This window comes from Oryx dammah, unplaced genomic scaffold, assembly GCF_014754425.2.
Source record: "Oryx dammah isolate SB20612 unplaced genomic scaffold, SCBI_Odam_1.1 HiC_scaffold_28, whole genome shotgun sequence".
In the NCBI taxonomy this organism is placed as follows: Eukaryota; Metazoa; Chordata; class Mammalia; order Artiodactyla; family Bovidae; genus Oryx; species Oryx dammah.
Window position 1 is genome coordinate 89,165,143 of NW_024070212.1, and position 25,039 is coordinate 89,190,181.

Sequence of the window (25,039 nt, forward strand, 5' to 3'; positions counted from 1 at the left end):
GCTGTTTCTGTCTCCACATTTTCAGCAAAATAGAAAGTTGACTAGTATCCTTGATGTTTATGGGCATATGTTCTGATTTGTATAGCTTTCTGCCATGTAGATATCTGAATTTCAGGGTAATATCTACAAAAACTTTTCTTCCTACTTATTTTGATTGAAAGATAGTTGTTTCCATGTTATTTTTTGGTAAAGTTTTCAGACTCTATATTCTTGCTAATCCATCCCTTAGATAAGAGTATCCTGGAGTCATAATGGAAAGATTTGCTACTTTATCATCAGGCCAAGAAGATATTTAGCTCTAAGTCATAATCATCCTTCCTCTGTTCATGGTCTCTTCCTTTGTTACCTGATCACCTCCCACTAGATTCCTGGGTTCTGACTTAACCCTGTTTTAGAGATTGCACCTCTTATATTTTCATTTCAAATGTTGGTTTAATTTAATGAGCGACTTAAGTAAGCTATTCACTGTTGAAATTCATTTGTGTCTTTTGTTTTCAGGTGTAGTACAGTGAATAGCCGATTGGCAGCCTACGAAGTCCTTGTCATGCTGGCTGATAGCTCACCTTCAAATCTTCAAATTATTACAAAAGAACTACTTTCTATGCATCATCAACCTGATCCTGCTCTTACCAAGGAGTTTGATGTAAGTTTTCTAGACCTTGATGCACTTAATTTTTTTTAGAATGAGCTCTTGGTTAAACATAGTATTTTAAAACTATATTTGCATTATCCTAGTCACAAAGTCAGTGTTATTCCTTTGCTTATCATGTTCACATACTCAAATTAGCTATAATCTATAGTGTATTATCCTAATACATTACTAAATGGTACCCTTTTAATTAAACAAAAAGACTTTTTAATTTTTATTTTTTATTTACTTACTTATTTTTGGCTGCTCTGGGTCTTCGTTGCTACACAAAGGCTTTCTCTAGTTGCGGCCAAGTTGGGGCTGCTCTAGCTGCGGAGCACAGACTTTTCATTGCAGTGACTTCTCTTGCTATGGAGCATGGGCTGTAGGCACGTGGGCTTTAGTAGTTGTGGAGCATGGGCTCAGTAGTTGCAGCTCACAGGCTCTAGAGCACTGACTTTTCTAGAGCAGTAGTTGTGGCTCACGGGCCCAGTTGCCGCTAGTCTTGTGGAATCTTCCCCAGACCAGGGATCAAACCCATGTCCTCTGCTTTGGCAGGCAGATGCTTCACTGCTGGGCTACAAGGGAAGTCCCAAAAAAAGGGACTTTTTGACATTTGACTTTTGACATTTTTAAGTCAAGTGATAATTATTCACAGTATAAACTAGCATTTCAACCTATTTTTTGAGAAACTATGCTTGGTACAGTGACAGGCACTAGGGCTACAAACTCAAACAAACACTGGCTCTGGCACAATCTAGTCTGTGTTCACTTAAATTCAACTAAGATTTATTGAGTTCACCATGCATTGAGGTGCTATAGGCTTCTGGAGCTCAAAAATGAAGATATGATTCCAGCCCTTAGATAGAGATATATCCTGAATGCTCTGCTAACAGAGGCGCTTTGACACCAGATGGTGGGTATTTCAGAACACTTCTTAGAAATTATAGCATTTAATTGTAAAGTAAAATAAAAAATTAATTAATTAAAAAAAATAAAAAATAAAAAAGTAAAAAAAAGAAATTATAGCATTTAAAATAGAGCCCTTCACAGTAGTGAGCCAATTGAGGCAAGGTGGGAAAGTCATTTCAGACAGGAGAAGCCATGTTAACATCTACAAGAGGGAAACAAGCTGCAGAAAGATGCCCTGGAGCACCAGACCAAGAGCAGGAGGACACTTAAAGCACCGTCCACGAACATGCAGAGGCAGCCTCACCCCTTTGGATGCCTGAGCTGAGCACTGTGAAGCAGGCAGGGAGAGAAGTGAGAACAGGTGTTCTAAACAGAGGAAATAGTACTCGCAAAGTGAAATGTGTGCGTAAACTGGGAGCTGTTTTGGTATGAACTATTTAGTTTATAATGCTTACTTTATGCTATGCTTTAAGTTTTACATGCATTTAATAATCAGATTGAAATGACAATCTTAGTAAGCCAGGGATTATATCAGCATAATCAAGAAAATATTTGTCATATAAATACACTTTTAGCACTGTTATCAACCAGTTTTTTCTTGTTTTGCAACTTTTTTTTTAATCTGTGCTTTGGACTACAAATAAATCACAGTGTTAATTAGATCATAAAAATCACCTTGCTCTAAGTATATGTTGAATGTTAATGAAAAGTATATGATATTTGGCAATTCCTTTCAGTCCAGAAGACCTCCAGGGTCTTGTCACTTTGTTAGTTATTACATGGATGCAGGTACTTGATATATGCAGATACAGTATGGTTCTGGTCCTAGCATTTGCACCAAATTCTACTGTAATCACGTTTCAGAGTGTGTCACTACAGTTTCCTTTTTCACTTGGAGAAGTGCCATGTTGAACTTTATTCAGGATGCCTTTTCTAAATTATTTCTACCTAGAAAAACACTGTACTAGAATCTGCATTATTACAAAACATCCTCAAGTAAAACGCTACAGTATTTACATATTTTTTTAATTGCATGCTTGTTAGAGGAAATTCAGTAGAAGAATGTTACCTTCTCAGAAAGTAAGAGAAGGAGTATGAGCCTTCCTTGACCATCCAGACATGTTAGGATTCTTCCTAGTAAATGCTTCACAGAACCCTTCCTACTTTTCAAAGTACTACCTCAGTTTAAAGATATGTATCTATCAATATTTTTAATTAATGTCTACCCTACTATATAATGTAAGCTCCTTGAGATCAAAGAACAAATATATTTCTGCTCTCTCATATCCCTGGCTTCAGGGTACTCTAAAGAAGTATTTGTTGGATGATAATGAAGTGACTAAATGCATGACTACATAGTGAGTATGTAAATACATGCTTCATATATGGGAGGTATTTTAGGAACTAAATGGAAACACTGAGATAGTCGCTTTAGAATTGCATTGCATCTGTTGAGATGCCTTGTGGACATGGGTTTGCTACCATAGCTCGTTGACACACCGGATGGATACGTTTGCAAGGTTTTCTCTTTTCCTCTGGGATATCTGACATAGCTGTGAGGAAGTCTGCTAGTGGCCAAGATACTAACTCTGTCTCTACGGTTTCTACTCCTTTCTTTCCTAGTACCTTCCCCCTGTGGATAGCAGGTCCAGCTCAGGGTTTGTGGGGCTGAGGAATGGTGGTGCTACGTGTTACATGAATGCAGTCTTCCAGCAGCTATATATGCAACCTGGTCTCCCAGAGGTGATTGCCTTCCTCTTTTCTGTTTAGTTTCGTAAATGTATACCTGAAAACTGTTCCATATTCATATATTGCATTTTGGGGTTTACTAAAACTAGATCTAATTAGAGACTCTGTAGTAACTTCTGAAGTCTGTATAGATGATGTTGTTCATAGTCGTAAACATTTATAAATCTGCTAAGGTCTCATACTGCCTGTTTGACAGATGAATTTGACCTAATGTGATTTTTTAACTCCTAAAATTATTCTCAAATTCTATCCCATAAAGCTATTAATGTTTCTTCTGTTTTAGAAATATTTAGACTCTATCATTTGCACTTTGTAATAATCTACTAGTAGGTTATGATATAGCAGTAAATAGTTTTGAGAATATTCTGTGTCATTATGTCATACTTATTTCTTGTAAAGATGTTGGTATTATTGGTTTCAGTTTTTTATAACTGAACAGAAGCTCAGAGGTGATTTATTCATTATTATACTAGCTAGAAGTGTTGAAGCTAAACATACACAGAGTTGTAGCCACAGCTAAACACACATGTCATTCTGAAAGAACAGTGTGGGTACTTGGAGCATAGAAATCAAGGTTTTCTGAAAGTGGTTGAACATTTCTAAGTTAATACATTTAATTTCTTTTCAGTCGTTACTTTCAGTGGATGATGACACGGATAATCCAGATGATAGTGTATTCTACCAAGTACAGTCTCTCTTTGGGCATTTGATGGAAAGCAAACTACAGTACTATGTACCTGAGAACTTTTGGAAGGTATTTCACCCATAACTCTTTAGATTGAAAGATGTTAGCTATTTGGAATGTGGCTACATTCTTTCTCTAGTGATAACTGTCTCTGGTTTATTAACTCTAGACTAATGCCATTGCCAAGAACCTATAAAAGAAATATCTTTACCATTCTTCTTCAAGTGATTAGAATGTTGAGAATAGTCATTTATATAATTTCTAGAGATTTGCTAGTCTTAATTGTTTGGGCTATTTCCCCTATTCTTACTTATCTGTTTGAAATATTTGTTCAAATTATTCCTCTGCACATATGCCAGTTTCACTAGTACCTCTAAATAAAGAATATTCTTTTAAAGCATTGCTATATTATGGTTTGCCTTATATTTCCCCCATAGCTTGGATAGTTTCTAGGAGAGAAACTGTCTGTTCCTTGACCTTAAATCTCACCCTATATGGTTTCATACACTTATTATTATAAAGAGACTGAGGAAAAACATAGATGGCTGAATGCAAGCTAATCTCACATCAGTAAAAACTTTTATATCCTAATAGCGAACTTGATTTTTAGAAGCATTTAAAGACTCTCGCATTCATTTTCTACCATCTTCAGAAATTGCTATTTTTCCTTCAACAATGTATTTAATTCTTGTTACATAGATTTTCAAGATGTGGAACAAAGAACTTTATGTGAGAGAACAGCAGGATGCGTATGAATTCTTCACCAGTCTCATTGATCAGATGGATGAGTATCTCAAGGTAGAAAAAACTTGCATTTTTCCCTCTCATTCTCTCAAAGTCTAGCATGAGAACAGTGCTTTAGAATTTGGGATTACAAATCAGAAAGTGATTATCTTTAACACCACAACTGTAATTCATTTCATCTGGGTTTGAATATCAAAATATACAGAACCCTATAGATTATAGATTTATTTTCTTAATTCATCTGACACTTGTACATAATTCTTAACCTATATCCCATAGTAATAACTATTTGTAGCTGTGCACTATGTGTCTGTATTGACATAACCTTGCCTCAGAGCAGTGCAGCTGTCAGCAGTGAACCCATGGCTCCTCACAGAGCTGTCTTGCTTTGTCAAGGGATGAAAGAACGAGATTCAGAAGTCGTTTGTCGTTACATGACCCAGAGCTTCCTACCTCTACCCAGTAAAACCTGTCACAAGCTTCCTAAGTGGTGTCGCCTTCTAAGACACAGCCTCCCGTCACTGCCAGCATTACCTGTCCTCTCATCAGAAGGCACAAGTTACCTGTTTCTTTAAAAAAAAGATAATGTACAGGGATTTCTCTGGTGATCCAGTGGTTAGGACTCTGCTTCTACTGCCGGGGGCCCAAAATAAAATAAGTTATAAATTTGTAGCATTCTATCCACAAGAAAAAAGAAGAAATCATGGAGAGTCACTACCAGCTTGGCAACTGTGGCAAGGGGAGAAGGACTCAGGTGCTCCTGGAGAGTGCCGTCCTTGTCATCAGTGTGGCCGATGGCTCTGCTCTTCCTTTTCTGATTGTTTCCGTTCCTCTGACAGTGGGTCTACGGGTTGTAATTCTTTCATTAGTTTCCAGCCGACTAATTTTATTTTGTTGGGTAAATTAAAATCTGTACTTTAGCTCAGGTCTAAATAAAATTCTGTATAAACAACCTGAAAGTTCTAAAGGTGTCAACTGAAATTTTAACTCTGTTATTTCAACAGAAAATGGGGAGAGACCAAATCTTTAAGAATACTTTTCAGGGCATCTATTCTGATCAGAAAATCTGTAAAGACTGTCCTCACAGGTTAGTGAAAATAACACTGACATCAAAAAAATAACCATCATCCTTTCTGAATGATTCTTCTAATATGGTGTAGCTTTTTTATTCCTTGAGAGGCTTGCAGATATATCTCCTAATAGATCTATATATGTTTTTTGAATTAAATTTCTTTGGTTTCATTTCTAAAGTTTCTTTGTTGAAATTCTTAATTGTAAGCAGTTCTAAGTGGTCAAAATTTGGCGTTTTTATTTGGTAGTTTACTTTTAGAAGGATGAGGGAAGGTATGTGTTAATTACACTAATTATGAATGTAGTTCTAGGTTTAGTCTCAATTATTGTGGTAATTTCAAGATTTTTTCATTCCGTTGTTGATCGTGGTTTTTCTGTTGTTTGCTATTCAAGATACGAGCGTGAAGAAGCTTTCATGGCTCTCAATCTAGGAGTTACTTCCTGTCAGAGTTTGGAAATTTCTTTGGACCAGTTTGTTAGAGGAGAAGTTCTCGAGGGAAGTAATGCATATTACTGTGAAAAGTGTAAAGAAAAGGTATTACATTTGCCCTTTTAAAAAAATAGGTTTGTTATTCATGTTTTATGTTTTATGTAAGATCAGTTTTAACCTCCTGTTGTTACTTCCATTACATTGTGTCATGACTTGTGTTCACACGTATGGGAAAGCCCTATACAAATCTGTGACCTCTGTATTAATTACTTTGATGTTTTATCATCTCCATGGAAATAATTGGGTTTTGCTTCTCTTTAGAGAACAACAGTGAAAAGGACCTGTATTAAATCGTTACCTAGTGTCTTGGTCATTCACCTGATGAGATTTGGATTTGACTGGGAGAGTGGACGCTCCATTAAATACGATGAACAGATAAGGGTAACTTGTTTTCCTAGTTTTTTTAATAGCCATTATTACTGCACTCTCTTTATTGTTTCCTTCTCTGTATTTTCAAATTTCATTTAAAATGTGAAAACTTAGCATTCTGAGAAGAACACAGCCCATGTCTTAAGCTGCTGCTGCTAGTGGCACAGGCAGATTCTGGACAATAACCTTCATATCTGAAAGGCATCCTAGTGACAGAAGAGCAAGCCTCTCCTTAATGCTCAGACAGGAGACTACTTATACTTTCCCAGACCTGTGAGCCATTCTGAGATGGTGTGCTTGAGTTGGAGAGTATTCCTTGCTTAAATTAGGAAAACTGTACAGAATTCAGTGGGTGTGGCCCTGTATGCTGCTAACCATCATTAATGTGCTGATTTTGCTTTTAAATAGTTTCCCTGGATGCTAAACATGGAGCCTTACACAGTTTCAGGAATGGCTCGCCAAGATTCGTCTTCCGAAGTTGGTGAAAACGGGCGAAGTACAGATCAAGGAGGTGGAGGATCTCCACGGAAAAAAGTTGCCCTCACAGAAAACTATGAACTTGTCGGTGTCATTGTACATAGTGGGCAGGCGCATGCGGGCCACTACTACTCCTTCATCAAGGATAGGCGGTAAGCGGTTCTCACGCCACTCCACCCCTCCAGCAGGCTCTCCTCCTGCCCTGCTTTTCCTCTTCTCTGCTCCCCCGCCCTCCTGTGCCCCTCCCCTGCTCCCCTCCCCTGCTCCCCTCCCCTTCTGTGCACTCTCTTCCTCCTGTGTCCCTCCTTCACCCTTGCCCTCCTGTATGTCTTCTGCTCCCTCTGCCCTACTGTTATTCACACTCACCCTTATGTAGAGCAGAAGCTTTTACATTGCTCTTTGATCTTATTTCCCATATTGGATTTTTAAAACTTGTTGCAACTGTTTTATCCCTTTATTCTGAAAAGTTGTTTAAAAAACTGAAGTAACTTTTGCTGTTTGTCTTAGGTGTTTTCAAATGGTAATTACCTTCTGTATTTATAGACAGTACATAGAGATGAATGCTGGGGATGGAAGTTTGACTTTTTAACCTCATGTTTGTTTTATCAAATCTGCACTCTAGGGGATGTGGAAAAGGAAAGTGGTATAAATTTAATGACACAGTTATAGAAGAATTTGACCTTAATGATGAGACCCTGGAGTATGAATGCTTTGGAGGAGAATATAGACCAAAAGTTTATGATCAAAGTAAGTTTTTACAAATGTATATTTTCCATTGGTTTTATTTTTTAATATGTACTTTTCTGTCACATTGAAAGCAGTATTTTTTATATAAAAATAGAACCAGTTTTTGGTTTGTTTTTTTTTTACTTACAGCTGCTCTAGCCATATAGATCCACAAAGTCATTGATAGCCAGAGTGAGAAGGTTCAAGCTGCTTACAAAATTTGTTTTAAGTTTTTTGATTCTTTACAACATTCCTAGGCTAAGGAGTAAGTTAAGTGTGAGAAATGAATATTAAAGAAGAACTTGAAAGAATTTCAGCCTTAAAAATAGTTTCAGAAGAAGTAGTTGTCCACTAAAATGTTCAAATTTCCTTTTCACTTACGTAGAGGTATATGATTAATAGAGAAGATATTTCTAGCACCTGTGTTTTTAAAGCTGTATTTGTTAGTGTGGCAAACAAATCTTTCCACAGCCCCCACCCCCAGAAGAAAAAACACAAAAGTACTTGACAGAATCCCATCAGAATTTACTATTTGAAAAAACCTTGGCATTTTTTATACCTGACTTCAAAATAGTCTAGGGGCATTTAAACTTGTCCCCCTGTGGGAGATCCACAGTGTTAGATCTGGACACCAGACCATGGTAGTCATATATCTAAAGGTAGCAACCTTTAGTGGCTGAATGTAGTGTCTTTGCCAAAATTCAGGTGGACTTGGCTGTCTTGTGCAGAAATGGTTAAGGGAGGCCAATTATAGCCCCAACCTGTGCCACAGAATTCACTTGCAAATGTGACTTGCCCTTTGATTGAATTTCAGCTTGCCTGGGAAAGTTTACCTTCTTTCCCTCACTCCTTTTCCATATAGCTCCCTTACTCCCTGCCCCTCTGGAGCACCGTCTGAGTGATTTTAAGTCTCACTCTAAAAAGACACGCACTTTACTTACACTTTGCATTTAACAAATTTTTAAGTACTTACTTGGGCTGGATTTTTGTTGTTTTAAATTGTCAAGAGAAAATTTTTTATTTACAAAGAGTTCTTCCTGTTGTCTCATTATGAAGCGAACCCCTACACTGATGTACGCCGAAGATACTGGAACGCATACATGCTCTTTTACCAGAGGGTGTCTGATCAGAACTCCCCGGTGTTACCAAAGAAAAGTCGAGTCAGCGTTGTACGGCAGGAAGCCGAGGACCTCTCTCTGTGAGTTGCTCCTCTGTGTAGTTTGCTGTGTGATTTCAGTAGGTGATATTGTGATCTTTAGAGCATGCTCTTTGGTATTTAAAGGTAATTAGCTAAACTAAAGAGAAATTCAAAAAAGTAAGTAAGTAAAAATCCCTGTACCCCCTGTCTTTCTTCTCACTGCTACCTTGGCAAGTTGGGAAGTAACCTTGGTGGTTACCTCCTTGGCAAGAAGCTCTTTGTATTTAGAAACATGGAGAGAAATTATTTCATTTTAGAATTGAGATTTTTAAAAATCTCATTTATTGAGTGCACTTTATGTCCAGATCCTAGTACTATGCCAGCACTGTCTGAAAAGTTTTTTTTTTTTAAGTCCTATTTTCTATGAATTTGCATTTTAATACATTGGATCGGGAAACTGTACAGTTTATCTTTAAATCTAATACTTTATTTATGTCTCTTAGGTCAGCACCATCTTCACCAGAGATTTCACCTCAGTCGTCTCCTCGGCCCCATAGGCCTAACAATGACCGACTGTCTATTCTAACCAAGCTGGTGAAAAAAGGTGAGAAGAAAGGACTATTTGTGGAGAAAATGCCTGTTCGAATATACCAGGTAAGAACTGTATAAAAAGTTCTAAGGGAGAAAACCCAGATAAATGTCAGACTCTTATCTCATAGGTCCAGACTGTTGCCAGCCTTCTTGTGGACATAGTTATGTCCAGAACGTCTGACTCAGCGACAGCCTAGCACAATGTCCTCTGACCCACCTTGTCCCAGAAGTGGCTATAGACTCAGGGTTGACGAGCACCGTCACCGGCCTGCTGTGTGCCTGTGGGTGCCCCCTGTAAGCAAGGGGGAGGGAGTGGGCAGTGCAGAAACTCATAGCTGAAATTAACTTATAAAATCTGGAAAGAAAAAGAAGGTTCATAACCTTTGGGTAGAACTGATAATAACAGTGCTGATCATCAGTTATTGAATACCTGCCCTGTGCTACATGCTTAAATCCCTGATTCTTAAAACACTCTTGTGGAGTAGCAGGTTTAATTCCCATTTTTCGGATGAAAAGGGGAAAAAGCTCAGAAGGGAGAGATTATGCTGCCAGCGTCACAGAGCCAGGATTTAAATTCAGACTGTCCCATTACCCTGTCTAGACTTTATACACTAAGTAATCAAGAGCTAAATAGCCAGAATCAAAAATTTAAGAGAAATATGAAGTCTTTGGTTAAAAAAAAAAAAGAAGGCGGCAAATTAAGCCATCTGATACATGGAGAGCATGGAATTGGTTGTATTTGGAAAAACTCTAATTGTCCCTTTCCACTCAGAGTAACAGATTAGAATTCATTAGTCCTTCACATGGTGGTTTTCCTGAATTTCCCAGAAGAATTGGGTCATTTAGTGAATAATAATTCACCTTTTAACAACTCTTTATCTTTGAAAGTTTTTCCTCTCTCCTTTTTAAAAATTTCAAAGCTTGAGAAAAGTATTTTATGAACCTGCTTTACCCTAACTTATCACTAGAATATCTTCTACATATTGAATAATTTTACCCTGTTTCTTAAAACTAATTAACACTTTTCTTTTGTAGATGGTGAGAGATGAAAACCTCAAGTTTATGAAGAATAGAGATGTGTACAGTAGTGATTATTTCAGTTTTGTTTTGTCTTTAGCATCATTGAATGCCGTAAGTACTAGTTGGAGTTTTACTAGAGACGTTAGAAAGGATCATAGTTAAAAATCTTTCCATTAGTGCAGTCAGTGGGCTTCCCTTATGGCTCAGCTGGTAAAGAATCCGCCTTCAATGCAGGAACCTGGGTTCGATTACTGGGTTGGGAAGATCCCCTGGAGAAGGGAATGGCTACCCACTCCAGTATTCTGGCCTGGAGCAGTCCATGGACAGTCCATGGAGGTTGCAGGGTTGGACACGACTGAGCGACTTTCACTCACTCAAAGCATTCAGTGACTTATCCTTATTCTTACATGTTAGCATTTAGATTATATGCCAAAAAAAATTCTCACAAATGTGTCAGTTACTGAGTGATATTCAAATACAGGCAGTATTCAGAATGTACAGTGCAGATTGTGAATGAGTGCGGCTTTCCACTTATTGGCTTTTTTAAGTGCTTTTATTATATATTGTAAAGAATTTAATAGCCATAAGTGATGTAAATGGATATTGTGCTGTGAGGAGACTGATTATCGTAATTTGTAGTCAGACGTGACTAGTCTCCAAGTGCTTCGTGGCCGTGAGTACCATGATCACAGTTTGCCAATAAGGGGAAGACTTCCTTAGTCTGTTAGTAGATTACTTAACATCTTGTGGTCTAAAGGCTCTATTTTGAGAAGGCTTCATGTAAGAAATGCAGATGATATCTTTCTTAATCTTTTTAAAATTTAACTGGAACATTTTCTATAACAAACTGGCTTTATTTTTCTTACTAGTATTTAACTTTATTATATATATTATTATTGTTATATATCTTTTTACTCAGTTTGTAACAATGCATAGTAATCTATAAAACTGTGAAAAAAAAATCTCTTTTTTTCCTCCCTCTCTCACAGACTAAATTAAAGCATCCATACTATCCTTGCATGGCAAAGGTTAGCTTACAGCTTGCCATTCAATTCCTTTTTCAAACTTACCTACGAACAAAGAAAAAACTCAGGTAAGAAATGTTATGTTTTCACAGTCTGTTCTGCAAAAGGCATTAATTAAACAAAAGTTGAATTTATAAATTCAGACACTCAAAAATTCAAAACATTCTTTTAAATATTTGAAGGCAATTACTAATACATTCTGATGCTGAAGACATGAGTTCCTATTTTTAAGGAATTTCTAATCCAGGAGGAAAGATGGAAAAAATAGAAAAAGAAATAACTGTGGTATAAGGTTTAGATGCTGTTTATCTTTAGAACCTGGGGAAAGTTATATCCAGACATGGGGATTGAACTATCTGTATTAGTCCAGCAGTCGTTGGATACATACTTATCCTCCACCCTACTCCCAAGAAAAATTTAAAAAAATTTTTTAAGTGAAAGACACTCCATGAATTTATTTGCCAGGCTATCTAACATCACTGTCTTTGCTTTTTTAAAGGGTCGACACTGAAGAATGGATTGCCACTATTGAAGCACTACTTTCAAAAAGTTTTGATGCTTGTCAATGGCTAGTTGAATACTTTATTAGTTCTGAAGGACGAGAATTGATAAAGTAAGTGTCAGTATCTTTTAGTTAAAAGAAATTTGTTTCTCTTCCAGTGATTTAAAGCTGAAGTTTCTTGTAACGCTTTGTTTTTCAACTTGAAATTAGTTTTCTGGTTGGAATCAATTTTAAGCAGATAGCCAGTTGCTCAGAGGCAAGCATGTCTTGAACCCCCTGCTGTCACTCGGGATTCTCAAATACAAGTCTCTCCCCTCAGGGACCCACAGTCTGGTGTCAGATAAAGATCAGCAGTCCTGGGTTATGGCACAGTAATACCACAGTATTGCTGATATGTTTGGATTCTGGCTAAAATACTCTTTTTCAAAAATCTTTTGATGTATGTTACCTGTGATAGTATATTTACTTGTGTATCTATAGTTAAAACGTAATTTTGTTTTTCAAGATGGTCCAATCACTGTGAATGTTTATACCTTGCTCCCTCTCATTCTCTTATCCTCAGAGAGTTCAACATTCCTATGGGGATTGCAGCGAGCACCTTGATTTCTCAGTGTCCAGGCTCCTTTATCCCCAGGGACCTCTTCCTCCCTCTGCCACAGCTGTCCTGGCTCACCACCCTAGCCAGTGGCCTTACCTCAGGTTTCACTCAGGCACAAGTCCAGCAGATGAGCAGCGGCGCCCACCATCGCCCGTCACAAGTTACACACCAACCAGTCTCTTCCCGTCTTCTCCTTTCCTCCTGATAGGATGGAAGAAGTGTCCTCTCTCCTCTCAAAATGAATCTCTCTACGTGAGCAAGGCTTCTCAAGGAAGTTGGTTCTTTATCATTCCAGCATCTTTATCTTCCAGAGTTTTCTGCCAGGTCACTGCTGTCAGCATACAAATACACTCTCATACCTCTCAACTTAAAGCAGACCACAGGGAATTCAGAAATGCCACTCCTTTCTCACAGGGAGTTCGTCATCCAGTGGCAAGTTAAGCTCTAGAAACTCTTGATCCCATTTCCCCTTCATGTCTAGGTCTGAGCTTCTAACATTCATTTATTGGCTCAGTTATCTCTACCTCCCCCTAGTCCAGTGTACCTCATACCACAACAAAAGCGTTCCTTTTAAAACAAGGTAGATCATGTTACTTCTCTACCTAAGATTTCTTCAGTGGATTCTCATTGCTCATAATAAAACCGAAATCTTTACCATAATAGAGCACAAAAGGCCTCCCTTGCTTGAATATGGGCTTTGCCTGTGTGTTTCACTTTCCTCCTATCTTAGCATTCAGCGCTTGTTGATTACTTGAACACACTAAGCTCTTTGTTCTGCATAAAGACCTTTTTGCCTGTTATTCCCTCTACTTAGAACAGTTTCCCCTCATCTCTGCATAGCAGACACCTTCACATCCATCAGATGGCAAAGAGGGTGTTCACTCCTGACCACCCAGTTTAAAGTAGGTCTGCCCTATTCTTTTGTCTTGCCTGTCCCCTCTACTAGACGTCAGCTTCTTGACGAGCAGAAGCTATCTGTGTTTGATTCCCTACTGTACACATAGAGCCTGGCAGACTTAAGTGCTCAGTATTTGTGCGTACATACATGCATACAGTTCGTAAAGAAAGAATAAATCAATGTGTCTTTCAAGTATTCTTGCCTGTCCTTTTAGAATTTACTTTAAAGATAATCTTTCACCCATTTTTCCAACTCAGTTCCAAAATATCCTCCCATCGGGACTCTTGAGTATTGTGTTAAGCAATAGAACATCATAGACCCATCCATATGAAAGGAATATGGCAAAATATTTATTTGATTCCCTTTTATGTTCAAGCAGGCTTGCTCTTCAATATCTCCAGAAAAACTCAGTAACTTCCTTTGATAGTGTGATTTGGTTTCTTAGAATTCCTACATGGTAAAAAGAATCTTAGTAAACTACCTAATCTAAAGTTTTTCTGACAGAGTTTATTGTATTTTGTCCCTTTCTTTATAAAGCCCAATTACTCATCATTATCAATTGCTCTGATTTCATTATTTGAAGAATTAATATTTTCTATTCTCTTTTTTCTCTAATTGGGTTTCCCTGGTGGTTCAGACGGTAAAAAAACAAAAAAAATCTGCCTGCAACATAGAGACCCAGGTTTGATCCCCGGGTCGGGAAGATTCCCTGGAGAAGGAATAGCTACCTACTCCAGTATTCTTGCCTGGAGAATCCCATGGACAGAGGAGCCTGGAGGGCTACAGTCCATGGGGTCACACAGAGTTGGTCACAACTGGGCAACTAATACTTTCACTTCACTTTCACTTTTCTCTAAATACTAATTTCTTTAGCACTTTTAATACAACTTAAGTTGTCAGTGTTACAACTAAAAGAATAAGTAGGCACTATATTAATATCTTCGTAAACTTGAAGAGGCTGTTGTCTCAGATCAGCCCCTCCATGTAGTCCTCTTCAGGGGAAATTTTTAATTGTAATTATAACTGTAAAAAATCAAACTAGAAGCAAATACTACTTTTAAATTGATCTAAAAAATTACTAACCTGAAGGGTACTTTACATCTTTTTAAAAATTTTTTTCCTGTGGAAATTTTTAAACATACAGCAAAGTAGACAGCCTGTACCCATCCCCAGCTCAGGTTGTCAGCATTTGGCCAGTCATGTTTACTTACTCCAATTCTACACACTCTCATACCTTCATTCGCTGAGGTATTTTAAAGTAACCTTCAGACATCATTATTTCATTCTAAATTTTTCAGCATGTATGTCTAACAGGTTAAGGTTAAAAAAAAAAAAAAGTAAACACTTTACCATCATCACTCCAAGCAAAACTGATAATTCCTCCATCATCACTCCAAGCAAACTGATGATGCCTTCATGTCACACCATCCTGTATGCAGTCCTGTTCAGATTTCCCCAGAGGCCTCAAAGTGTCATTTTACCATTGAATTTGTACAAATTGGGGTCCAGATGAGCTTCACATGTTGTATTTGGTGTCTATGTGTCTTCCTGGTCTTTTAATCTGTAATTGTTCCGTATCCCCACCACCTTTTCCATCATGCCATGTATTTGAGGTGAGACAGGCCATTGGACCTATAGAGCTGCCCATATTCTGGGTTTCTTTGCATCCTCACAGTGCTTCCTAATGTCTGTGATAGGTAATGTGGAGCACCCCCAAAACTGTTCTTCCCAAAAGAATTGTGCCTGAACCTAATCAGACCCCTAGAGCCAAATATTACAGAAGTGATCTTTTAAACTCTCCTAGCTTTCCTAACTCTAGGAGAAGAGCCTTAGTGGATGTTGAACAGCCTTTTGTGTTGGGTTCACATTAGGTAGCTAATGCTTATTAGCATTAACAGTTACCTGGAATGAGCAGAAGTGAAGCAGCCTTGGAAAGCTCCTCTCTCATCTTCCTATGGGGAGAAGGGGAGGGCAGGGCTGTCAGCTCATCCTGCCCTCAAGACAGACGTGGGCAGCTTTCACTGCTATGACCTGAAAGAATGTCTCGTCTGGACAATTTTGACTTGGGTCATCAAAATTATGTTGTATTTAAATCTTGCTCATGAAGCAGTGAGAATTTTCTGTTAAGAAATATTAGAAACAGTTAAGTTTTCACTGTGCTGATTATAATAAGGGTTGTCATGTCAGAGTGCGTGTATGAAGCAGAGAAAGGCTCCCTGCACGTGGGAATGCTTGCAATTACCTGGTTGCTCTAAGGCAGGTAGTTACCACTCTTACCCAGCCACAGGGATACTGATGGTGCCCCCCGCCACCCCGCCCCGCCGCCCCCACCACACCTGAGGCCGCTGCATCTACCACCTCGCTGTGCAAAGGGTTGGGTTAGGTCACGCCTTTCCAGTGGACAGTGTGGTGTCTGAGTGTAACACTGGACGCACCAAATATAATGGACATGCCTGGTAAACCTTAACTGCTCTCATTGTCATCATCATAGGAGAAGAAAGGAAGGGAGCAGGACATTTTCAGCCTCACGTGCTTCCAGGAGGACCACTAATAAGTCAGAGTTGGGAGAGGAAGGGAAAGGGAAGTAAAATCAGATGGCATTGTAGGTCAAAAGAGGGTTTAGGAGGTACTGTGTTGACTGAGAACTCTTAACTAGTATCCTATACTGAGAAATTGAAGGGGTGCCAGGGAAAATTACTCCTGAGTAAATGGAATTTATAAAACCTTAGGTTCTTTGCCTTTATAGCTCTTGAAGTCCAAATTTACATTTATACAGATACTCATCTTAGGGGAAGAAAGGAAGAAACAGGAAAAAATGTAACTTCCGAGTTCAAAGGTCTCATTTTTCCTCTTTCATCTTCTTCCTCTCTCATGAGGGCCTGTGTGTGCCAACACTCTCAGGAGACTTGAACTGACATTTTGGAGTAATTTTTTCCTTGGATAGTAGGTGGGACCCGTTTCGGGAAGGTTGGGTTATAGAAATCTATTTTGCTTTTTTACACCTCTTTCCCTTTGTGTTAGGATTTTCTTGTTGGAGTGCAATGTGAGAGAAGTACGCGTTGCTGTGGCCACAATCCTGGAGAAAACCCTAGACAGTGCCTTGTTTTATCAGGATAAGGTCAGTCTCATTTTCTAAATACTGTTTACACATTCTGTTTTTACCAAATGTTTTAAATTGCTCATAATAAGAAAAAAAGCCTAGGATTAGAGTCTGGTAACTTACATAAAAATGCATGTTCCATGAACTGACGTCCTAATCAGTGCCAGGCTGGAAGGCATTCTGTCCTCTCTTCCTCAGATCCCAGACATCAGGGTAGGCTCAGAATTCAGATCTGCTTTGATCTGCATCAGGGCTTTCTGTCTGGAACTCTTCTCTCAGGAGTTTGTGTTCAATCTCTCTGCATAAAGACCAGCCTGAGTCTAGAGTCTGTAGTCTAGACCAGCAGTCATTTTGAGCACCCCGGCTTTGTCTCTCCTCAGAAGCTACATTCATGATCTGAACCTTCATTTGGCAACGGACCAGGCAGTGCCGTCCATCCAGGGGCACTGGCCACACACTAGCTCCTTCTTTGATCTCTGTTATTCCTAATTCTTGTTCCTGTTACTCTGAATTTCTTCCTCTTCCTAACCCTGTTTTCTGTAACATATTCTCTTCTAATTCACAATTCCACATATGCTCAAACAACATGGTATTTATTACCATTCTCAGTTTCCCCCAAATTTTAAGTCTTAGGAACATAAATGACATGAGTCTGATTATTCAATCTGTTGAGTCCTAGCAAATACAGCAGTAACTTCCCAAGTTTGCTGTTTCAAACAGCTGACACTACATGGAAAACTTTGAAAAATGTTGTATTCAGAATGAATTGGCTCCTTATAACCGTTGGCTGGAGGCAGTGTCTCAGTGAGCTAAATGTAAATTCTAGGAATTGCTGCTTCAAATTCAGCTGTTGGCTTTACTGTTCAACCCTGAGCAAGTCTTTGCAGGAGGCTGTTGATACAGTCCCAGTGCATGGCACCCAGGCACTTAGTTCCTTCAACATTGCTGAGCCAGGGCGCTCCATTTGCAGACAAGTTTCAGTCCAGGATGGAGAAGGAGGCCAAATATATACTCTTCAGGAAGGACCTAGAAGAACACTGTCCGTCTCAGTTCCAAGAGTCCTAAGAAAGGGGAGGGAGGTTTACTCTAAGGCAGTGGCTTTCAGTCAGCTTAAACAGCAGAAGTATTCTTCACAAAACCTTACTTGGTTGCAGAATATTAAAAAATAGGTCCTTGGGGGCTGCCTAGGACAGCTTAGATACCGTTGCTCTGAAGTACCCTGTGGAAGTTCTGAGACAGTTAACGTAAGAATGTTCTCCCTTTCCTGCTTCCTCCCATGTACCAACCCAGACAAAGGACAAAGGCAGAATCAATGCCGTCTACCTACAGATGAGGTCAGGCCATAGCACGTCACCCCACCAGCCTCTAAAAGCAGGACTGCAGGGGGAGGAAAGTGAAGGGAGTGGTGGAGACGTAAACCATTTGCCTCAGTAAATTCCACTTGATACTTAGCTGTTGTTATGTCTATTTTCCCCCTTAATGGAAATGGTGCCTCTTGCCACCCACTTTATATTGGAAAGCACTTTGAAATGGAATGCCACATACATGGTAGATTTTACTGTATTTATAATGAGTGTAACAGGATGGATGGGAATATTTCAGAAGTCTATGAGAACCTTCTCCAGAGGAAGGGAGCTGACAAGAGCAGTAAGCCTGGTCTCAATTCTCAGGTCACACATGGATTTCCAGGGACTTGTCCAGAAACAGTTGGGGTGGGAGGGAAAGAAGAAGCAATGTGATAACCAAGATGGTTTCTAAACAAATAAAATGTTTTTCAAAGCTTTCCATGAGGCGTCAGCGGGCTTTCAAGTAAGTTCACAGTTGAGTTGATATTACCGTTGTCATTCCGTCAGGCTGTTGCTCTCCATTTGCTCCATTGGCTTGGTTCCTAGCCTCTATGCCTGTGTCTGTGTTTTTTATTCTTTGCATCTGTGATTATGTGAAGAAGTAGCAAAGTGGAGGGAGGGATTCAGAAGTGTTTCCTCGAAAACCCCTGCCTTTTTTTTAAAAGACAGAAAGAACTGGGCTTTTTAGAAAATGTGACCATTAGACAGTGGAACCATGCCCTTGAGTCTGAAGGCGAGGAAACAAAACTAGGCTTTTCTTTCATTATTTCTACAGTTCTATCAGTCTTCCCTGAAGATCAAATTGATAATTCTGTTTCTGCTCTCCAAAGCATAAATCCATCTGAATCTGAGACTCGATTGTATCAATCAGACTTTTCCTTTTGTTCTTATGGTGGTTTATTTCAGGTTAATCCTATTACAGATGGCCATCTTACATTCTTTTTCTTTATGTAATTTCATCTTTCCTCTAACCAGTTAAAGAGCCTTCATCAGTTACTGGAGGTACTACTTGCCCTGTTGGATAAAGATGTCCCCGAAAATTGTAAAAACTGTGCTCAGTACTTTTTCCTGTTCAACACTTTTGTGCAAAAGGTAAATGATTTTTTTTTTCCACTAGGGATTTATAGTCTAAAGGAATTTTATATATGTAAAACATTTATATTGATCAACATAGGACCTATATGATATAATTTTACAAGTGTTCCTTTTTAAAAATCTTCAATTGTGTGTTATATTACTTGTAGGAATCCCAGCATAGGTAGGTGGCGATGATTTCTCCTTGTTGGAGCAAGAGTGCATTGAAATGAGGGGCCGTTGTGCAGCCCCAGAGGGCTGTTAGGTTTTCAACAAGTGCTTTCTATATGTAAATTATGGCATTTAAACACTTACTACGTAAAGCTTCTCTCTTGGCTGTATTTTTGGAGTAGCTTTCTATCTGGGTAAGAACATCATTTGTCATTCTCTCTCTCTTATGACAGCAAGGGATTAAGGCCGGGGATCTCCTTCTGAAGCATTCTGCCCTGCGACACATGATCAGCTTCCTCCTCGGGGCCAGCCGGCAGAGCTCCCAGGTACTGCCTGCTTTTGTTTCATGCAGCCCAGTGACCTGGCTACGGTTTTGGCCAGAGCCACAGTGTCTCTCTTTGTAAGTTTCATCAGAGTCCAGGTACAACAAATGCTGTATAGCTTTTAAAATTCTTTGGAGTTCAGTTATTTTTACAGCCTCCTCATAGAATTTATTTTAAATGCCATAACCAGTTGGAATGACTAACTCAGACATCAGTCAAAATGTGAAGTGCCAAGTGTCCTAGGAGGAAAGATGGGTTCTGCCTGGGGGATTCGAAAACCTTCAGAAAGAGTGACACGGGTCCTCCTCCACTCGCTCTCTGGGACTGTGAGCAAGGCTTGGTCCCGGTGGAGGTGCTTACGTGGGATGCTGTCACAGGCCATTATTCACATGTGAAGCTGAACCATTAAGTGCTGAGCAGCATTGCTGCAGATGTAATACTCATTTTCAGAAAATGAAAGGGAAATGGTTTTGGAATAGTAGAGTCAAATATATCCTCAAATGACTCTCCTGTTTGAAGTTCCTATGTTGGTGTGTTTTTTCCAATCATTATATTTCTTCTGTTTGATAGACTTAAAGTACACAAAATGTCAACATGCTGCAATGATAAATACTATGTATAGAGCAGTTATTGTGTACCAGACACAACTGGTTACTTTTCATGCCCTACCTCTGAAGTTCACAGTTCAGTAAAACAGGTAGTTTCATCCCCCTTCTTGGGCAAGAATTACAGCTGAGAGAAATTGTAACTTGTTCAGGATCGCAGGACTTAACCTCTAGTTTCCACTATATGTGATTCACTGCCTAGGAAAGCTTTCCTTTTTTTATTAAGGGAGACAGACTTGTCATTTAGGCCTCCTCTTAGCTTCCTCTCATACCACCTAGCCACTCTGACTCCTTAATGTTGAAAACGGGACTTCCCTGGTGGTTCAGTGGCTAAGACTCCACACTTCCACTGGAGGGGGTACAAGTTCAATCCCTTGTTAGGGAACTAAGATCCTGCGTGCCACACAGTGCGGCCTAAATAAATGCATGCACTGACAGTAACTTGCTCTGTGTGCTGATATTATGTTGAGTTTCAGTTTTTTACTTCAACCTTTGCCTTATCAGGGGCTCCATTTGACACTGATGATTATTTTAAATTCATTGTAATTTAAATAATATTCAGTTTAATTAATGATGTTATATTGTATGATTAATATTGTTTTACATTTATGGAACACATAAGTTTAAAAACATTCTCTCCTTTAATGTTTCATTTGGTCCTCCCAACCATGAGGTGGGTGCAGAACAGGTAGCGGGTAGGTTGTCCCTGTCCTGATACAAGGAAGTCAGGCAGAGAACTCACCCACATCTGCACAGATCGGTGAGTGGCAGAGGGGGCCAGGCCTGCAGACCTCCAGCCTCACGGGCTTTCCCCACTGTACTGGGTGCAGGAAAATTACCTAGCACGTGGTGAGAGCTCAGTGCCTAAACAGGATTGCATGATAGTATTTGTTTTAGAATAGAAATTTGTATATATCTGTGTTAAGCCGGAGGAGCCTGGTGGACTGCTGTCTATGTGGTCACACAGAGTTGGACACGACTGAAGTGACTTAGCAGCAAGCTGGCTTAAAACCTGTGAGTTTTTTGCACTTTGATCTCGTACTGTCAAACATTGGGAAAGAATGTGGCTCAGAATATCATGAACCCACACACTTTTCCTTCCTTGTCACTTGTTTCTCACCAGAGCACTAACACCCACTTTATTTTCTCTGACAACAGATACGTCGGTGGAGTTCTGCACAAGCACGAGAATTTGGGAACCTCCACAATACAGTGGCATTGCTCGTCCTGCATTCAGATGTCTCTTCCCAGAGGAATGTTGGTAAGCTTTAAAGCCTGTCTTTAATATGTCAAGGAAATGGAGAGATGGTGGATTTGTCAGTAACACATAGACAATAATAATGTTGGCAATTAAATGTATGTTAGTGGCTTCTCATTTGGCTATTTGATATTAGAGGGATGCTTTAAATTTTTTGTTTCAATTCATGTTAAGCTTCACCTTATTTTTACTAGTATGTCACAATAGAAAGTCTTTATTTATTTGGGGTGGGATATGGAAGCATTTCAAAACACGCTGGGATTAAAGGCTGCATTTCTATACTGTTGTCAGGCCTTCTCGTGACAGCACCAACAGCAATAACAACGATAGTATACAGTAAAGCTGCTGTAAAGCACTCAGTGTTCCCGTGTGCTGTGCCTCTCCTGGGGCTCTCAGTTTGTTGTGTTGAATCCCGTCAGCAAACCTGTGAGGTTGGTTCCCCTTCTGAGTGTGCGGGAGCTGAGATGGGGAGAGCGAGAGTGACTCCCACATCTCACAGCTGGTCAGAGGCATAGCAGCCAGTGTGGAACACAAGCCTCTGACCCCAGAGCCTATGGCAGGGTTTTCACGTCATCTGACCAGGAAACTAGATTAAAAATCACAGTGCATCCCTCTGAGCTGGAGACACTGTTGGCTCTCTGAGGCGATGTTGGGGAGCTCTCGTATAGTCACGAGCTAGACTGTGCTTCCTAAATCCTGATTCACCAGTCTAAAAGATGAAACTACCTCCTTTGTGAGTTCAGACGGGCCTGTGGAAGAAAACTGAGAGTGAGAGTCCTAGCTTTTCTAGCATGTAGGGTGACCCCTTCCATATGAGAGATTCTGCTCAGCATTGGCAGTTTTGTTTAAGCAGCAGGAGTGCCTTGTCCTCCATCTCTTCAGAGGCACGTTGGGCCTTTTTTTTTTCTCATTTTAAACTTCTTTGAAAGGATTATCTTGACTGTGAATCACTGGGAGTCTAGGGACTTAGCAGTTAGTCCAGGGCATACATTGAAAGAGAGAGGAAGCCTTTTCTCAAGTCTCATGACTGAGAGATGGCTGTACATGTTCAGCAGTTGGGTGTGTGAATCTTGAGGCAATCGCCTTACCTTGTAAACGTCGGTTTCACGTGGTAACAGGAGGTGGCTTTTTCCTTTGATTTCCTAAAGCTCCGGGTGTATTTAAACAACGGCCGCCTATTAGCATTGCCCCCTCGAGCCCCCTGCTGCCCCTCCACGAGGAAGTCGAAGCCCTGTTGTTCTTGTCTGAAGGGAAACCTTACCTGTTAGAGGTATGTCCTTGTTCTACTAAAGCCATTTTCCTTTTATTTGTTTTCTTCTTTTTGAGGGAAAAAATGCCTTTTGTTATTGCATTTTGTATGTTACTCTCTTAAAGGGGTGTATAGTTAAGAAGCAGTATTTCAAATTAATTTTACTTCCTGTATGTATGTCAAAAATAAATAGGCAGCTGAAAAGAATATAATTAGTCCTCCCTGCAACTAAGAACTGGGCCTCCAGGTCCCAGGAGGAGGTATATATGGCACACACACACACCACCACCACCCCTGGCCGAGTCACAGTCACTCCATTTATTATCAGAGGGTTTATTCCCAATCTTGTGTGTGTCCTTGGTCCTGAAATACTACAGCTCTGAAGCATACGGGTTTTTCAACCTCAGGGGTATAGAAGTGAGCTCTTCACAACCTCCTGTTGAGGTCCCTCTCCCTTCTACCCAGAGCTACTTCACCTTAAGAATGTAATCTTCCAATCTTTGTTCTGTAACTTGATTTTTATATCTGTGACTCGGTGAACATAATCATACTGGTTTTTATTTACATCAACAGTGCTGTGCTATCTCTCTCTTTTTTTTTTAAGCTTAACGTCATATATTTTTTGAACCTATCAGTGGTTATTTTAATGAGGGGGATCCCCTTTAAAATCTGATAAAAGTGAGAAAAAGGTACACATTTGCACAAATTGTGTTAACTCTCAGACAGACTCAAACTATTTTGAGGCAGTGTTGATGGTACTTAATCTGAGCAGATTTCAGTGAAAGTCAGAAACAGCATTTTAACAGTGAACTGTGAAAAAAGAAACACTCCTCTTCTGCCCTCACTAGGTAATGTTTGCTCTGCGAGAGCTGACGGGCTCACTGCTGGCGCTCATCGAGATGGTGGTGTACTGCTGTTTCTGTAACGAGCATTTCTCCTTCACCATGCTGCATTTCATTAAGGTAGGACCTCGTAAACACCTATGGCAGCCTGCGAGCCTTCGGTTGAGACCTAGGAAAGCATTGCTTTGGCTCCCAGGCACTTTACTTCTTTTAATAACTCTAATTGTTTTACTAATCATAAAAATAGTATAGGCTCATTTTTTAAATGAAGAATAAAAAAGAATTCAAAATCTCACCATTTATGATGATCACCATGAATATTCTCTCATGTTTCCTTTTTTATTTTCTATGCATATATTTTAACACAATTGGGATTTTATTGTCTGTATGATTTTTGTGCCCTCTTTTTTCAATTGACATTATAAGTACTTTCCATATCATTAAAAGCTACCTGAGTGTATTTCACATATCTCTCATGTATCACAGTTTACTCAGCCATTCCCTTCCCAGTGAGGCATATTTGCATTGGGTGCAATTTTTAACTATTAAGAATAATACTTTATAGTTAGTGATAATGCTGTGATGACCATTATTATATAAAATGGTTTTAAAGTTTCAGGTTATTTCCCCAGGCCACATCTAAAAAATCAAAAGTAGATTGATTTTTCTCACCTTCTGAAGTAGTAATATATATAGTTCATTATGAAGCTCTGATCAGTGTGTAGTAATTACGTATGTTGCACTTTCTGGATGCCAAGCTCAGTTCCAAGCATATTTCATATTTAACTCACTGAATTCTCTAGTACATAAGTCCTGTGAGGTACAGATACTGGTATTGAAGGTACTGAAGACACCAGAGTCACACAACTAGTAAGTGGCAGAGTGGGAGTTTGAATATCAGCAGTATGGCTCCAGGGCTGTGCTCTTAACTACTGCCTTGCTAGGGATTATTAGAAAAACCTTTAAGCCTATGATACCATTTTTATTCACTTTTATCTTTAAATTTTAATTACATGGAGAATACATGACTTCATTCTCTTTGTGAAAAAATGTGCAAAGTCCATTTCGACCATCACCAGCCAGCCGTGTCTCCTCTCCACCCTACCCCACGGGCCAGTATTGTCACATCGGTTATACGTCTTTCCAGTCCTCTTTGTGTGAAATTACAAGAGATATTTTAGTTTGTCCCACAGCTTGCCTGCCCCAGGATTTTTAACAGTGATACAGGTACTGTTAACAAGTAGCTGTCATCAATGGGTCATGTCTCCAAGCTCTAATTAAAGTATGTTTTGCCCTCAGCCTTTTCTGTACAGGTCTGCCATACCAGGGTTGATGGAGACCTCTCTTTACTGTTTACTAGTTATATAACCAAGGGCAGTTTCCTCTTCTGGAACACAGGCGGAAGTTTGAGCGGCCCTCACAGATTGTGCAGACTCGGGGAGGCGTGA

General features: G+C 39.5%; 1 protein-coding gene across 2 annotated transcripts in view; it reads left to right on the forward strand.

Moving 5' to 3' along the window:
- USP24 (ubiquitin specific peptidase 24) overlaps positions 1–25,039 on the forward strand; it is a 162,731-nt gene that overhangs the window by 121,678 nt on the left and 16,014 nt on the right. For both annotated transcript variants that reach the window (XM_040231059.1, XM_040231060.1), the window contains exons 42-61: positions 499–643; positions 3,164–3,283; positions 3,918–4,043; positions 4,674–4,772; positions 5,723–5,805; positions 6,183–6,324; positions 6,541–6,660; positions 7,057–7,277; positions 7,748–7,872; positions 8,908–9,049; positions 9,493–9,643; positions 10,616–10,711; positions 11,590–11,693; positions 12,125–12,238; positions 16,645–16,741; positions 19,045–19,161; positions 19,548–19,640; positions 21,401–21,503; positions 22,649–22,770; positions 23,598–23,711. In XM_040231059.1, the coding sequence (XP_040086993.1) occupies positions 499–643; positions 3,164–3,283; positions 3,918–4,043; positions 4,674–4,772; positions 5,723–5,805; positions 6,183–6,324; positions 6,541–6,660; positions 7,057–7,277; positions 7,748–7,872; positions 8,908–9,049; positions 9,493–9,643; positions 10,616–10,711; positions 11,590–11,693; positions 12,125–12,238; positions 16,645–16,741; positions 19,045–19,161; positions 19,548–19,640; positions 21,401–21,503; positions 22,649–22,770; positions 23,598–23,711 (2,434 nt within the window). The remainder of the gene's footprint in view (positions 1–498; positions 644–3,163; positions 3,284–3,917; positions 4,044–4,673; positions 4,773–5,722; positions 5,806–6,182; positions 6,325–6,540; positions 6,661–7,056; positions 7,278–7,747; positions 7,873–8,907; positions 9,050–9,492; positions 9,644–10,615; positions 10,712–11,589; positions 11,694–12,124; positions 12,239–16,644; positions 16,742–19,044; positions 19,162–19,547; positions 19,641–21,400; positions 21,504–22,648; positions 22,771–23,597; positions 23,712–25,039) is intronic.